Source organism: Sphaeramia orbicularis, chromosome 18, assembly GCF_902148855.1.
Source record: "Sphaeramia orbicularis chromosome 18, fSphaOr1.1, whole genome shotgun sequence".
Lineage (NCBI taxonomy): Eukaryota > Metazoa > Chordata > Actinopteri > Kurtiformes > Apogonidae > Sphaeramia > Sphaeramia orbicularis.
The window spans coordinates 15,759,266-15,777,190 of NC_043974.1; the positions used below are offsets into that span (position 1 = coordinate 15,759,266).

General features: G+C 34.5%; 1 protein-coding gene across 3 annotated transcripts in view; it reads right to left on the minus strand.

Annotated features, from left to right (window-relative positions):
- The window catches only part of eml3 (EMAP like 3), a 132,443-nt gene that overhangs the window by 18,173 nt on the left and 96,345 nt on the right, over window positions 1–17,925 (minus strand). For all 3 annotated transcript variants that reach the window (XM_030161680.1, XM_030161682.1, XM_030161681.1), the window contains 4 exons: window positions 7,066–7,200; window positions 5,112–5,250; window positions 2,539–2,690; window positions 2,316–2,441 (listed from right to left, as the gene is read on the minus strand). In XM_030161680.1, the coding sequence (XP_030017540.1) occupies window positions 2,316–2,441; window positions 2,539–2,690; window positions 5,112–5,250; window positions 7,066–7,200 (552 nt within the window). The remainder of the gene's footprint in view (window positions 1–2,315; window positions 2,442–2,538; window positions 2,691–5,111; window positions 5,251–7,065; window positions 7,201–17,925) is intronic.

Genomic DNA, 17,925 nt, shown 5'->3' on the forward strand with positions numbered 1-17,925 from the left:
GCAAAGTTGTTTATTTGAAAAGATTTTTGTGTTAACAATTAAACCAAATATAGCTGTAGTTTTTACAGGAAGAGTATGTGAACAAAACCAGATTTGTATGTAGAAATTATGTATTTCTATTGTTTTTAGAAAATAAAACTGTAAATTGAAAAACAATGTGGTGCCGTTTAAATTGCAAAGACCATAATGTGTCATATCAGTACTTGGACTCTTGTATGTTTTGTCTGTCTTGTGTGTCATTTCCTGTTTTATTTTGTTAATCCTCCTCTTGTGTCATGTCTGGTGTCTTTGCTTCCTCTCCCTGATTGTTTCACCTGTGTTGATTACCTGTCTCCGCCCTGATTTGTTCCACCTGTGTCTCATTGTCTTCCCTCCCTTCTGTGTATATAAGCCCTGTGTTTTCCCCTGTCCTGTGCCAGTTTGTATTCCTTCCTTGTGTTGTGTATACTTACCAGCGATTCTCTGAACCTGTTCGTCTGCCTGTCTGTTCGTTCCTGACCCGGTTTGTTCCCCGACTTCTGAGCCTGCCTGATCCCTGTCTGTACCTCTGCCTGATTCTGCCTCACTGGTTTTCGACTTTTGCCTGGACTCACGGTTAGTGCTTTGCTTTATCCCCATGTACCGTTGCCTGTTTTCTGGATCCTCTGTGTATGACCTGGTCTGTCCCCTGACTCTCCTGTTTCCTCCTAGTCGGGTTACCCTCGTGTGTTCCCGACCTGGGCAGAGAGTTTCCCTTGCTGGTCTCGGGCGCCGTGACGAATTCACACAGTCTGACCTGCGAAGACTCCTTAACGAAACCTTTTTGTGAACTGTTAATTTTGTCCGTGTTTAATAAACACTCCTTAACTTTATTCCTGTCTGTTGGTTGTGCATTTGGGTCCAAGACTTGTGTCACTGGTTCTAACATAATGTTGAAATAACGGCATATTTGCTTTTTGTATATATATAAAAAAGTTATAAAAAAGTAAACATTCAACAATGTAAAATTTTAAATTTGTAAATTAATGGGTTGGTAGAGTTGGTAGAGTGGCTTGTCCAATAACCAAAGGGTTGGTGGTTCGAATCCTGGCTCCGAATGTCCATGGAAGACACTGAACCCTAAATTGCTCCCAGTTGGACCTGGTGGTTTTGGAAAGAGCTTTGGACACCATGAAGGTGGAGAAAATGTGCTAAATAAGTGCAGTCCATTTACCAGTTAAATCCAATGTTAAAAATACATGTTTAAAATGTTAAATCTACATGTTACGCTGTAAATATTTAGGATATTTAGGATTTTTTTTAAAGTGTATTTGTCCAGATTTACAGACCCAGGTTTTCCTGCATGAGTGAGCAGGGGCAAATTGTGCAATCAAAGTTAAAACTGGTTTGTGCGAAGTAGCAGTGGGATTTAAATCCAATCAAAGGTCATGGAAGGGGACAATGGGCATCCATCTTGTTTTCCACTAAATTTCCAGGTTACAGCATTAACACTTTGGCCACCATGTCAGTTTCATTTCTTTACCCATGGCAGCTGTTCCTGCCTTTCAAAGTTAATTCAACTTGTTTAGGCCTGAAAATGTCGCTGAGGACAGGACAAGTTAGGGCCAGGGTGCCATACTCATCTTTCCATATCTCCCTTCATCCCATTTTCAGGCCTAAACAAGTTGAATTAACATTGAAAGGCAGGAACAGCTGCCATGGGTAAAGAAATGAAATTGACATGGTGGCCTCAGTGTTAATGCTGTAACCTGGAAATTTAGAGGAAAACAAGATGGATGCCCATTGTCCCCTCCCATGAGCTTTGATTGGATTTAAATCCCACCGCTACTTCACACAAACCAGTTTTAACTTGGATTGCGCAATTTGCCCCTGCTCACTCATGCAGGAAAACCTGGGTCTGTAAATTTGGACAAATATCCACCAATCCCCTACCTACTGACGTCCAGAAAAGAAAATTCCAAAAATTATCAAATGCGGAACTGGGGGTAATTTTTCCAAATGTATAGTTTTTTTTTTGATACACCATACCTGTATGGATGAAAATCAAACCCACTTTTAATCACAAATGGTGGTGGAGATAGAAAATACTATAACTTCATGTACCTCCATGTTCTTTTCGTCATGGGCTGTACATGTGTTTAGTCATATTGGATTGAACCTGGATGTTTCTATCTAGGTTTTCAGAGTCAACACAGATTATCCCACCCTGCAGAATTTCTAAAAATACACTAACATTCCAAGCATTTCAACATCTTTACACACCTTTGCTGTCTCACCCACGTTGTTATCCTTTACTTTCAGAGCTTGTTAAAAAAATGTACAAACTCTGTTCTTACTTGTACTATGGCCACAAATCCATCTGAGAAGGTCCCTCTGAGGATAGCATTTCGAGTTGTGCCAACTAGAAGCTCCTCCCCGTCGACATCTGCAAGGGTTCGAACAGCCCCATACTTTTCTGGAATCTGGAAAAATAAGACGTAGAAATGACAACCTCCTATCTGAATGTGACAGCCCCACACACACCAGTGCACACACAGTACATATGCAGCTGTGGTTCACCTCACACTCTCTCTCAGGTGCCAGGTCGGCGCTCCAGCGGATGATCTTACGGTCTTTGCCTCCTCCGCTGAGCAGAGCGCCGCCCTGCAGGTTGCACAGCGTGAACACACTGCCTTCATGGGCTCTAGTCTGACGCATGATCTGGAAAGTCTCTGTTGGAGAAGATGGACAAAAGATGACATAATGTTAGTCTGATCTGTTACTGTGACTTCTTTTAACGCTTAGGGGTCTGAGCCTATTATGGCCGTTTTTGAGTACTTTTGATTTTGCCTTTATATACTATATCAGGGGTGTCAAACTAATTTTGGTTCAGGGGCCATATTTAGCCCAATCTGATTGGAAGCAGGCCAGACCAGTAAAATAATGACTTAATAACCTATAAATAATGACAAATCCAAGTTTTTCTTTTTGTTTTAGTACAAAAAAAAACCCAATTAAATGACAAAAATATTTACATTTTACAAAAAAGATGTGAATAACCTGAAAAAACAGAAATTTCATTTGAAAAATTAGTGCAATTTTAACAATAATATTCCTCGACTTATTATTTATACATGTACATCACACACAATCTTACATAAACATTTGGTAACAGGCAGAATATTGTTAAAATTTTGGAGTTTGGAACTAAAATTTGAACAATTTCTACAATATTACATCTCTTATTATTAACCTAAGTACAGATCACAGTGGATCCATAAATGTACCAAACATTTAGTAACAGGCAGAATATTGTTCAAATTGCACATTTCGGGTTGTTCATCTTTGTTTTTATTTATGTATTTATTTTCGTTTTATTGTGAAAGAATAGTTTTGTAAATGTTAATATTTTCACAGTGTAATGTTATTATTTTCACTTAAATTTTTTTCCACAAAGAAAATTTGTCGTTGTCATTATTTATGGGTTATTGTGTTGTTATTTTTACTGTAGATCACATTGGTCTGTATGTGGAACCTGAACCAAAATGATTTGGAAAACCTTTCCTGTTCAGGTTAATTTTTGCACTTTCATCAACCGTAAATAATGACGACTACAAATTTTCTTCTTGGTTTAATGTGAAAAAAATAGCATTACACTATGAAAATATTTACATTTACAAACTATCCTTTAACAATAAAATGTGAGTAACCTGAAAAAATATGAACAAGGTGAAATGTCTAAAGAAAATGAAGTGCAATTTTAACAATATTCTGCCTGTTACTAAATGATTTGTGTGTTTGTAGATCTACTGTGATCTGTAAGCTGTGTTGATAATAAGATGAGGCGTTACATTGTAGAAAATAAATGTTAGTAAGCAGGTAATTAATGGTGAATATGTGTGTCTTAATATAAAGTGTTACCATTCTTATTTTAGTTCCAAATTCCAAACTCCAAGATTTTAACAATATTGTGCCTGTTCCTAAATGTTTTTGTAACATTGTGTGTAATGCACATGTATAAATGACAAGTTGAGACATAATATTGTTAAAATTGGACAGATTTTTCTTACAAAATTAAATTTTTTTCAGGTTATTCACAGCTTTTTTTTTTTTTTTTTTGAAGTAAGAGTTTATAAATCTAAATATTTTCAGAATTCTATGTTTTTTTATTGCACTAAAACAATGAAAAAAAAAAAAAGCGTCATTATTTATAGGACATTCTGCTAGTATTATTTTATTGGTCCAGTTGACATCAAATTGGGCTGAATGCTGCCCCTGGAAGAAAAGAGTTTGACACCCCTCATTTAAAGAATAGGTATTAAAAAACATAAACTGAGTACTTATGTCTAAATAAATCAAATAAAATAAAAAGAAATAAAGCCCATTTTGGTTTAAAAGGAATGAGCACAAAATAATAATAATTAAAAAATATATATTTAATTAAAATTTTATTTTCAGTTAAATCCTCTTGAGACCCAGCAACGCATTTGTGTCCTTTGTAGGGGACAAGAGTTTCACAGCTTTAATAATAATAATAAAAAAAACACTGTCCACTGCAAATTACATTCCATAACAAAAATATTTATATAAAAAAAAATGAATCTGGAAAAAATACAAAGTATTGCATTATACTGTTTACGATCAAGACAATTATTTAATCTAAAAAAAACAACAACACTTTTTTACTTTTTACTTTCTAGAGTCTAAAGAACAAAAACTAAACTCACCAGAAAACACAAAACAGAAATGAAGGATGCAAGGATACTATGAAAGAACCATCCTTCCCTTTGAAAACAGGATTTGTGGAAGCTTTACAGACGCAGACTAACAATAAATATTCATTAAATAAATATAACATGATAGTATATACAAGCTACCTATTAATTCTAGGTTAATTCGCTTCATTACAGAAATGATTTATTGTTCCAACAGCTGTCTCTTATTGTAAAAAACCATGGGCCAATAAAATACAGAATACAATGAATAATGACAAACATAAATAATATAAATGTATGTGAAATGAGTTGACAAAAACACAACAACAGACTAAAGCTTACACTGTTTACATATATCTGTTTTAATTTTGGATTATTTAGATTTTCTCTAAAATTCATTTCCAACTGACAAAAAGTTTTAAGCCCAAGTGCACTGACCTTTGGCTCCTTTACCAAGAGTTTTGACGTCTGCTGCTGATTTTCCCCACGTGAGGATGTTTCCTTCAGAGTCTCCGGTCAGAACATCTCCAGTCAGACTGAACACGAAGCACTGGATGAACTTTGGCTTCTTATATTTCTGGAAAAAAGGAGGACGCTCTTATTGTGTTTCAGTAAAACTTTTAAATATGATGTTTTTCTCTTACTGTGGGTTCATAACCAAATGTAGCTTTCATGTCACATACCTGAGATTGTGCAACCAAAAGTTACCGTTTTAGAATTCTTCTTGTATTTCAGAGATTATTATTCTATTGGAATTTGGTGAAGATCAGATTTAACCCTCCGGTATCCCGTCCAGCAAGGCTCTTACTAAGCACCAAGTGTGCCTTTTTGGCACACTTGTGGAATAATGTCAAAACATTTTTCATACAGTTTGTTTTTAATTCTTTTACACTTTTATCTATTTCATCAACTTGAGCCGTAAATAAAAATACCAAATACTCAATAATTGTCACATTTTTTAACCCTTTAAATGCCGTGTTTGTAATGTAAACAAACCATTTTTTTGGATGTAAAAACACAAAAATTAATTTTTTTCAATATACTACATAAAAAGTGGATTACATATTATTTGATTTTTGCAGCCTGGCATATGTCAATGATTAACAGCAACATTGGTTAATTTGCATTATTATTTTTGGCGCTAGGTCAAGTGTTCAAAAATACTAGCATCTGTCACCAAGTGTGCGTAAAATGCACACCTATATATCAAACTATTAAATATTATATATTGGTTTATTTTTCTGCTCTAATTTGATTTTATTTTTGTAAATCAAGGTCAGCCCTAATCATACATATCAAATGGAAGAAATAGTGCATTTTAGGCACACTTGGCAGACAGATGCTAGTCTTGTAATTTTCTTTAGTTTACAGTGTGCAAATTTTAGTTGGTGGCCAGAATTTTAAAGATCATGCAAAAATGAACAACTTTTGAATTCTAACCTTATTTAAATTGTGAAAAATATTATGAAGTTTTTAAACATGAAGTGCGAAGTGTGCCTAAAAGGCGCACCCGGATACTGGAGGGTTAAACTGAACATTTTAGCTTTTCTTCAGACTTGTCTTTGTATTTAACAGACACATACTGCAGGGTTCATACACATTTTTCAAGATGAAATTCAAGCACTTTTAAGGGTCATTTCAAATTCTTCCTGCACAGCACCTTATCACTAGGGTCAAATACATATTTACAGGAATACATATACTCATGATTATTTTTTTTCCACTTTTTATCACAAAGATGTACACAGTATTATGCTATAAACATCTAAAATCATGTTTCATAGTAGCAAAAAGCTTAGAAAATAAAGGAGAACACAAAGTTTTATCCAAAAAAAGGGAAACCACTCAGTGTTTTTTTGACACCGAGCCAAGATTAAGATAAAAATGTACCTGGAGTCGACCTGAGAGCACCTACTAATTTTCTTTTTTGACATAAAATTTTATTTTTCTAAATCTATCACCTTTCTGTAAGTAGCTTTGGCTTGGCATCTAACCTGGCAGAGTTGATATGAAAAATAAATAAATAAATCACATCACAAAGTTAGATTTGCAAGCATGTTCAAGCACTTAAACTAAAATTCAAGCACATTCCAGACCTTGAAAACACATCATTGAAACTGAACCATTTTCAAGGATTTCAAGCACCTGTATGACCCCTGACACTGCAGACATTAATACTCCACATGAGCTCAGAATGCTCATTTCCTCTTGATATTGTACCTTCCATATTTAATATGCTACTGAGAAACCATGTGGCTTCTCTCAACTCCCAGTTCTCGGTTTATGATTCATACTTCCCTTTTTGGTTTCAAACTGAAAAAAATGTTCATTGTGCTCATTAACAATAGTGAAACTAAACTGAATTCACAGATGCTGTTAAAGTGCGTCTTACTCCAAAGATGCCTTGCTTCTTGGTGAACTGTCCGGTGCTGAGCGTCCAGAAGTAGACGTGTGATTTACCGCAGGTGATGATGTTAGCGCTGTCGCTGGGGTTGAAGTCTACGGAGAACACAGCCTCGTTTGTCGTCTTAAAGACACAACAGCACACAGACACAGGCGTTTACACACTGTTACACGATTCCTGCATCAGTCAAACTGTAGGAGTGAAATGGATCTGTCTAAATGAAATGTACCCTGGGAAATGAATGCATTCCAAATGTCTGATTCATTCCAAAGTTTAACATGAGGAAACTTGCTGTTTTTTTGTTTTTTTTATACTTTATTTTTATTTGTTTTATCAACAGACAATACAACATAGAAGCTAGGGGTCACTGGTTGAATATAAAATATTTAAATGGCAGACAGTAGTAATTATGCATTGTTTTGTTATAGTCCAGCCATTTTCTCCAGCGCTTTATGAGGATATGTTCCTAGATCCCTACGTAATAAGTCAGTGTTTCAATAGAGTACAGTTCCTCTATCATAGCCACTGATCCTCACGGGGTGCATCAGTTTTGAGCCAGTTCCTTGAAATGACCTTTTTGGAAGCAATTACTAGAATTTTAACCCTGTAAAACCTGAACCATTAAATCCTTGACAGAAAATTCCAGTTCTTTGAAACTGGAACATTTATTGGTCCTTCTGAACAACCAAAAAAAATGTTTTTCAAATATAAATTTCCATGTATGAGTTTCAATTTTGTATCATATTTGATACATTGGGTCTCAATGCTCAAATATTATTATTTTTGAACAAACAAAAACATAATATAACACAAATATCTAACAAATTGGTAATTCCTTTTCAAAATTGGCAAAGTTCTTCCTCCTTCCTCATTAATGACTATCTTGTAGTGTCACTGGAAAGGCCTCTGGTGAACGAATTCCTCCCCCCTGGTGGATTATCTTTGTATTGCATGTATCTAATTGTATACATCAGGTTTTTCAAGACAAAAAATATCACACTGATCATGTAGAGCAGGGGTGTCAAACTCATCTTCTTCCGGGGGCCACATTCAGTCCAATTTAATCTGAAGTGGGCCGGACCAGTACAATAATAGCATGATAACCAATAAATAATGACAACTCCAAATAGTTTTAGTGATAAAAATAACATTCAATTATGCCAATATTTACATTTACAAACTATCCAAACAAAAAGGATGTGAATAACCTGAAAAAAAGGAAATTTGTTAAGAAATGTAAGTAAAATTTTATCAATATTATGCCTCAAATTATAATTTATACATATGCATTACAGATCAAATCTACAAAGGCACAAAACATTTAGTAACAGGCAGAGTATTGTTAAAATTCCACTTAATTTTCTTTAGACATTTCAGGTTGTTCATATTTGTTCAGGTTATTCCCATTTTATTGTTAAAGGATAGTTTGTTAATGTAAACATTTTCATAATTTACTGTTTTTTGCACTAAATCAAAGAGGAAAAATTGGTGTTGTCATTATTTATAGGTTATTAGGATATCATTTTTTAATTTGATGCCTTAACTTGCACTTTGCAAATTCATCCCGTGGGCCAGATTGGACCTTTTGGCGGGCCGGTTTTGGCACCCGGGCCACATGTTTGACACCTGTGATGTAGAGAGCTTCAAAACTCATGTATCAAATATGATACGTTTGGTATTACAGGGTTAAATAGGTATTTGTCTTCTGTTCTCTATTACATCTCCAGGTAGCAATCCAAGCAAAAAAAACACTTTGGGTCCTTAGGAACTGTGAAAATTATAATGCCTTCAATTATTTCAAAAAGCTTTTCCCAGAAAGACTTCAATTTTGTCCAGAACAAAAAATTGGACTTGCGTGCCCACACTGTCTCCAACACTATTGTTGATGTCCCTTTACTTTAGCAGGGATATATGGTGTAATAAAAAACCTAATCAGGCTTTTCCACTAAAATTCCCTCCATCTTTTAGAGCTAGTAGATTTTTGTTGTGTTGCACAAGGAAACTTGCTGTTTTATTTCATTCTCTCAGGGGTTTTTTTTTTTTTTTTTATTCTTTGTTTATTTGGAAAAGCACTTGTTACAAAACTACCCTTACAGGTACAATTCAATTTCTACACATCAAATGGAAAAATGCTGCTAATCCAAGATTTTTTGTCATGTATGGACCAAATAAAATAAAATAAAGAAAGAAAAGTGGGCTGAAGGAGAGGGCTTGCTCCACTACTTCATAAATATGATAAGACACATTAAGGTGTATATGTTTACATTTACCTAAACAGAAATGTATATCATATAAATGTATTCAGATCACCGATGTATTCAATTCACATCCATTACAAATTTAACATAGTTTGGCCATGTTGACCAAACAAAGACAAAAGATTCCTTTTGACCCTTAAAACAAAATGTCAATTCTCCAGAATGTAAATGTCCTGTATGATGTTGATCCATTCTTCAGCTGTGGGTGCTTCAGGCTTTAACCATTTTCTAGTGATAGTCTTTTTACTTGCTGCCAAAAGCATCAACAGCAGTTTTTTTTTTTAATCTTTCAGAGTCCAGTCCTCACATGAAATATCTCCTAAACACAAGGCTTCACATTTACAAGGATTTTTTTCAGTAAAAATGTTATTTAAATGTTCACACAGCTATTCCCAAAATGGTTTGATCACTGGACAACTCCAAAAAATATAATAGTGATTGGCGTTATTAGTCCCATTCTCTCAGGTTTTTTTGACACTTTCAGTAGCAGCGGCAGGTTTTGTCAGACAAAACATTCTGATAAAGCCACTGTATATTACCAACCCAGCATCAAAAAGCAGAAAGACACAAGTTAAAAAGACCTAAAGAGGAAGTTTAAAGAGGATAAATTTGGAGCTTGAATTGAGCTTGATGTGTTTGTAACACAGCAAACATAAAGATTCATTAAGGTGCATATGATTCTCCAAAAATGATTAACAGATCTTTACTGTTAGATGTAAAATTCAAAAGCTTGGGAAGATCAGGAGTTTTTGCTGTGAAAAATACAGATAAGTAGCAAATAAACAACATATTCAAATATGTTTAAGACCCAGTCCTACTTTTGTGGCAGGCCCCAAATGAATTTTCCTCTCGATGTAACCTTTCTTAAATGATTTATCACCATTTATTATAATATTATCCTCTGTATTTTGCATTTTTTCAGTGAGAGTCATGTATTTTCCTGTATTTAATTTCCTGATCATGCAGATGTTCATGGAAGCTCCAATTAAAGTTGAGGGTTATTATGTTAAAAACAAAGAAAACTGAAAAAAGTGATTTTTTATGCAAGGATATCAATAACTGAACACAAAAATAAGCATCTACAACCAGGGTCATTGATCCAACTCCATGGGTTTTACTTTTGAATCAATGTTGTAGGAGACGACGGGATTTCCATGGTAACTACAGAGCCTCTGAACGTCCAAATGGGTCATATTTGATGACCATGAAAAGATGACAAACTGTATTTTACACCAATTATTTACATGGATTGATAGGTTTAGTGGATCAAGAGGGATTAAATATTTTTAATCAGTAGATGGTTTCGGTCGCCAGTTGCTGTTTGAGTCTTTAAGGGTTAACATAATAAAAGGATTACAGACTTAAAAGTATGAAACGCTCACAAATTGCATGTCTATGAAGTGTTTTCAGCTTGTTAATTTTGCTAAAAAAAGATGGACAAAACCTTCTACTAATTATGTTCTTCTGTCACTATGGTAGATTAAGTGACTGACTAAAGCTCAGAGTCCTGCGCACAGACACTACATTTATAAAAAAAAAAAAGTTTTATTTTTTGTGCTGTTTTCACACTTGGAACACATTACAACACATATTATGACTTTATATGAATGGAACCACAGATGATCGATGGAGAGAATCTAAAGAATCTGTCTGTTGTTCTTCTGTTTGTGCCAGACATGTCGAGTACTGATACAGTTCTAGATATTCCACAGACTACACTTACCAAAAATAAGAATCTCCACAATGTTCCCTCCAGTAAATTCATCTTGTGACAGATGTCGACAAACACTGGCTTCATTAGCTCATGTGTTCTGGAACCGTTTCAAACCCTGTCAGCGGTTTTGTAAAAATGAATCAACACAAAACCCGTTTCAGCTTTATTTTCTGTAAAAAAAAAAAAAAAAAAAAAAAAAAAAAAAAAAAAGAATCTCATGTTTTGTGACCTTGTTATCAGCACAAAGGATCACTTTGTTGGAATGGAAACAGTGATGCTGACCATCCCACTCAAATATGTATGAAATGATGTGATATCCCATTTACAACTGAAAAGACTGAGTTATTATTTAGAGGAAATGTTAACGTGTTGACGATGATACTGGCAACCGTTCATTAAGTTTTTAACAAATCTAACTCACTGAATAGTATTCAGACAGTGTCAGACATGCATGATTGTACATATTGATCAATGTATAATATACATATCAAGGGAGTTGTTTTCATCATTAGTGCCATGTTTCATCATTAGTGCCATGTTAACGATGTCAACATGTCAACATCGTTAACATGTTGACGATGATACTGGCAACTGTCCATTAAGTCTTTAACAAATCTACCTCACTGAATAGTATTCAGAGAGTGTCAAACATGCATGATTGTACATATTGATCAATGTATAATATGTATATATCAAGAGAGTTGTTTTCATCATTAGTGCCAACAAAAATCTAGGAATACATTATGTCTACAGATGACATACATTACATATATTCTTGGTGAATTCTTGTATATACTGTAAGTACAGAAGTCAACAAAATACATAATTTAGGCCTGGTTATTTCCTAAAGTCATAACCACACTGAACTTTTCACTAAAAGCCCAGACAGTGAACAGGGTGTTTGCTCTTTATAAAAAATTTAAATTCCAGACTTTTTCAAAACTGCTATTTTTTCCCCCAGACCTCGACTTTATGTACTTTTATATTTACATGCCTACTCTTTTGGTTGAGATTGTACCTGTTGTGTGTAGTAGAAAAGTTAATTTTAATAAATATATGAATGAATGCAAAATTCACAGTAAATTATGTTTTACTAACAGAAACGTTTCCAAAACATATGAAAATTACAAAATTGCATGGATATCACACGAACAACTGTCACAACAATCACTCCAGTATCGACCAGTTCGTGAAATCATATCAACTTTTTTTTTTTTTTATATGCTTTCCTCATGTATTTCTTATCTTACAAGATTATGTGCCTTTGAGCAAACTCTAAAATTCAACTATGAGGGAAACTTTTTTCCATACATTATTAAGACTTTTGCACAAAATTCCAGAGTTTTGAAGGTCTGGAAAACAGCGTATCATAATTCCGTGCTTTTTAAGACTTTTGAGACCTGAACAAGCACCCTGAGTGAAATCATGACGTGCAATAATATTTATTTACTTTTAACTTGTTAACTGAAATATTTAACTTTTAAACTGCCTGAAAAAATGTGCGGTGTCTTGGTGTTTTACATGTATGTATGAATGTTTGTTGTTGAATGTTGTATGTATGAATGTTTTTTCAGAGTATCTTTTATGGAGGTGCACTCAAATTTCATTGTATGAAAATACAATGACAATAAATTCTCTTATTCTTATTTTTAGGTTTTTAAAATGTAGCTTTAAAGGAGTGCTATTTTGCTTTTTTTTTTAAACTTATATTTTATTGTTTCATTTTAGAAATTTTACAACACAATTAGAATATAGTGTCAGTTGCCGTCTTGTATGTTGTCCATTTTTTCCATCGATCTTCATAAGTTGCTTGCTGTAGTCTTATGATATATGTAAGTCTCTCCATGTTGTGAATTTCTTCCACAATGTCTCTCCAATTATTTAGGGTAGGGGGGTCCTCTTTGCACCATTTTCATGTGATGGCTTTTTTAGACGATGCCAAGAGGATTTTAATCAAATATTTATCCTTACTTGGTATGTCCTTTCCTGTTAAATAACCAAATATACCACAGAACATGTCCTTGGTAGTTCGTATCTCAATATTTTTCCACATTCTTCGCTGATATTATTCCAATATTGGGATAATGTTGTGCACTGCCAAAAATCATGCGCATGACCCACATCCTGCTCACCGCAAAACCTCCAACAGGGCTGAGGTAATGATAGTGAAGCCTTTTGAATCTTTGGTGTTATAAAGAATCTCATTATGGTTTTCCAACAAAATATCTTCCAATTTCTGGAATTAGATGTAGTCACTTGAGTTTCACATATTTCATACCATGTATCATCACTTAATTCTACCAACAGTTCTTTTCTCCATTTATCTCTAATATACAGAGTTGAAGTCTTCCTGTTAGACACCAATCCCTGATACAGTTTGGATATCACTTTTCCTCCTTTGTTCTTATACGCTTTACCTACAATTTCAGCGATCTGGTTTATTTTACCTGGGAGGTCTGGTCTTATCTCTTTATCTATTTTGCTTTTTTAAATGGAATTATGCATTTTCAAACATTTCCCTGTGGTCTCCATAAACTGTAAATGCTATGCTTGGGTCTGAATTCTTCATTAATTCAACTCCACAAGTCCATCTTCAACCCTATTTCTGAGTAATGACACCAGAAAGGTCGTTTTGAGCGCTGGCCCTTTAAATGCAAATGAGCCACTTCACAGGTTGTTGACTGTGCTGCTCTGTCCCGTTCAGCCACTTGTGTTTGTTAATACAACCAACAACTGAACATTTTAGGTAACCAGCTCGAAGTCTGGACATATTTTCAGTAGGGACTACAACCCACCCTGTAGATGCAACAAATTAAGCACGAATTAAAACAGGTTGTAGGAATCTACTCGATTTTTGCCAAAATGAATATAAAGATAGCTTTGCAGCACCTGGAGGGTTCAAATTCAAACTGTATGAACTATTAGGGTCCAAATACACAAATAAATGAACCAAAGACTAATAAAAGTGGGTTTAACAAAATGTGACCCCTTTAAACATGGATACATATTTTATTTACCTCAGAATAACATGAAATGTCATAGTATTTATTAAAACTACAAACGTTTGTGAATTGATTGTCCATTACAGAACTTCCTGTGTTCATCCTGACTCCGGTGCGTTCATGGCTCACAGTAATCGGTTGTTCTTCAGCCAGATGCAACACGCTGAATGTGTGGATGCTTTTTATGAGGGAGCTCTGTTTGCAGAGATTAAGGAAGGAAAAGATGGCGGCTGTGTCTGTGCTTTTATGGGCTTTTATCCCAAAACTACTCCGCGTCCCTGTGAGCGGTTTCAGCTTGGTTGTCATGGCAACAGTGTAAATATTTTATATGGTGAATTTGTCCGGCTGTGTGTGCAGAAGTTGGACTGCGTTCATGAGGTTTGTGTATGAACTTGTATATCATCTCAAGTCAAGAATTTAATGGGCTCACGTATGTTTTCTGGACATCCACATCTAGAGGGCACGCTCGAGTGTGGAGACGCAGCGCGGTGTTGGACAGGCCGACGCTGAGCCACACTGGATAAACATACGAGTCCATCCAACAGGAACAAGATAATTATACCCCCCACCCCTCTCCACAGCAGTGGAAGAGTCCATATGCCTCTTTACAGGACCGCCATGAAGGAGCTTTTTGTGTAGGTACTGTACGCACGGCCGCTGCAGAGCTGCTACTGTGCATCCGTCAAGTCACAAAAACACCTCAAGAACTAAATCTTGCACAGTTTTCTTGAGATTTCGTTCCACCCACAGCTGTGTTAATGCATTTATATTTTGGCTGCCTCAGGGTGACAGATAGAGACGAGAACACAACTTTGACACTGACAAAAAAAAGTGTTGTCTAATGTTGTGCCAATTTCTTCAAGCAAAATACCGAACTTAGAAAAGCTGGCGAAGTTCCCGTAAAATGAATGATGACATGAAGTGTAAGCAGCGTTAGAAATGTTATTTTGGTACAGATTAATAGCTAAAATATCATAATGTACTTTAAGGTTACATTTCTTGCAGATGTTTTAACCAGGGGTGTCAAACTCCTTTCAGTTCAGGGGCCACATTCAGCTAAATTTGATCTGCAGTGGGCCGAATCAGTAAAATAATAACAGTGAAAAAAGGAAAATCATATTATGATCAGGTTTACATCTACAAAGTTACCTTAAAAATCTGAATAACACGAACAACTTGAATTGTCTTAAGAAAAACAAGTGCAATTTTAGCAATATTCTGCCTCGGTTAATCAGTTTATCATTTACACATGTGCATTACGATAACAAAACATTTAGTAACAGGCAGAATATTGGTAAAATTGCATCTACTTTTCTTAAGACATTTCCGTTTGTTCATATTTGTTCAGGTTATTCACATTTTTGGTAAAAGTATAGTTTGGTAATGTAAACATTTTCATTTAATTTTACTTTTTTACACCAAAAAAACAAAGAGAACATTTGGGGTTGTCATTATTTATAGGGGTCAAGTCACGCACCTGTTGACTTTGAATCAAAGAATTAGAATTGAGATAATGATTTCAAACTTTTTGTAGTTCAACATCTTAAGTTTCTAAATTTTCTTGAAAATGATTTTCAAGAAAATTACGGAACTTTTTAAACAAACTAAATTCAGTCCCTCGGAAAGTTCTCTAAGAATGAATAATAATCAAAATACACACCTTAAAGAACATCTCAGCAAATTTTCATAGTTAGGAGACACTTGCAAGCACACTTTTAAAACGTTTAGAAAAAAAGGAAAATTTAGATGTTAATTTTTGTTCCCTGCATAACCATGCAGTTTTTCAAATTTTTATGGCAAAAGATGGCACTATAGCTTTTGTTTCTTTTCATGAGCTTCAAGTACTAGTTAATACCTTTAAAATGATGTATTATTCATGTCTCTATCTTAAATACTTTTTGAATTAGAGTATAAAATGTAGTCAGTCACTCCCTACATAACCGCGTGACTTGACCCATAGGTTATTATGATCATATTTTACTGGTCTGACACACTTGAAATCTAATTGGACTGTATGTGTTTGTATGTGGAACCTAAATTAAAATGATTTTAACAGCATTGATTGTTAATATCTTCAGTGTAATTTTTGCAATTTTGCACAAATTCATCCCAGGGGCCGGATTGGACCCTTTGGCGAGCCGGATTTGGCCCCCGGGCCGCATGTTTGACACCTGTGTTTAAACCTGACAATAAAATAGAATTAATTTTGGAAAGTTTTGCACATCAACCAAAACAAAATCACAACTATAAAAGGTCGCAAACAACAAAATCTGAATGCAGCACAGAAAAAATTCTCGTCTACAAACAAGCTTTTTACTGAATAAATACACAATATTTGGATGCAACCTCTGCAATCACTCAAAAGCTGATTATAAACTGTACTTTGATTACTGATTTTATTCAGCAAAAATGATATTTGATTGATATTTGATGATCTGTTAGTGTACTTTTATTTATTTTTTTAACTTACTGTAGTAACAAAAACTGATTTCTACAGTTTTACATGCAAACAAAGCAGACTTGTTATTTTGCTGGTCTACTGTGGTGCAACATTCATCATTCTAAAGCTATCAGAAAACCACAAACTCTTCTTTAGATGCACTGGGCGGCAGATAATTGCTTTGGCAAGGAACTGTCTTTCCCATCATTCACAGTTGGAAGTGATTTAGATTAATTTAATTCAGCCTATCAGACACCTGAAGTGTTACGTAGACTACAAAGACAAACTAAAACACGCAAATACAGTAATATGATAGCACTAAATGTTTCTTTAGATCAAAAGTGATGTCAGAAAAGATCATCATCTCATGTCAGCGTACGAATACAAAGTTACGGTCAGGATGTGGTTAGGAAGCAGAGGGAAACAGCCCATCTGGCTCTGTCAAAAATTAAACATGTAAACAAACTGGAATGTAAAAACATTCATTTGTGGTTACAAGGGGAGTGCTGAGAAACTGTTTTTGGGGTTTCTTAAAGTTCTTCTCTTTATCACGAAAAATGAGGAGAGTAACAAAACACAAAATGCAAATATATAAACAAGAGCTGAAGTCCGACAGCACAGATATAACACAACATCTATAAGTGAATGAAAAAAATCCTATAATACAACCAAAAACAAATAAGGAAATGTAGTTGGTTAAAAATACATCAGAAAGGTAAACAGACATTGTTAAAAGGGTAACACTTAACTCCTACACTGCAGAAAAAGGGTGTCTAAAAACAAGATAAAAACACCAAATCCGAGGAAAAAGGTACTCAAAACAAGTGAAATATCTGTACATGCAACAAGATAATTTAACTTGACAAGATTTCTTGAATTAAGATAGTTAAATCTAGAAATAATGGTGTCTATAGATCAAGGTTTTGGATTTTTCATTATAGTTTAGTTTTATTTAGTTTGGACTTTTTTTCTCTAATTCCGTTAGTTTTAATTAGTTTTTAGAGCAGGTTTGCTAGTTTTTATTAGTTTTTGTTTTTTTCTAAATGCTTAGTTTTAGTTGAGTTTTAGTTTCTTTATATCTTTTATCTTCTTCACCATCGAATTCAAATAAATCCCAGACAGGACTCTGCTGCTTTCTCCAAACTTTAGTCTGCATGTTTCCAGGTAGAATGGGGACCAGAAGACAACTGGAAACCACAAGTGATGAGAAGTGACGGACCGTTAAATATCATGCAGTGCCAGCAGCTAAAATTGCTTGAGGGAAATAAATCGATTTTATATCAATCCAACATTGACAAAGACGAAAACTAAGGGAATTTTAGCTGTAATTTTTATACGTTTTAGTTAGTTTTGTAAGCACACAATACAGTTTCAGTTAGTTATCGTTTTTTCTTTTAGTTATAGTTTTTATTTATTTCAGTTAAGGAAAATGTT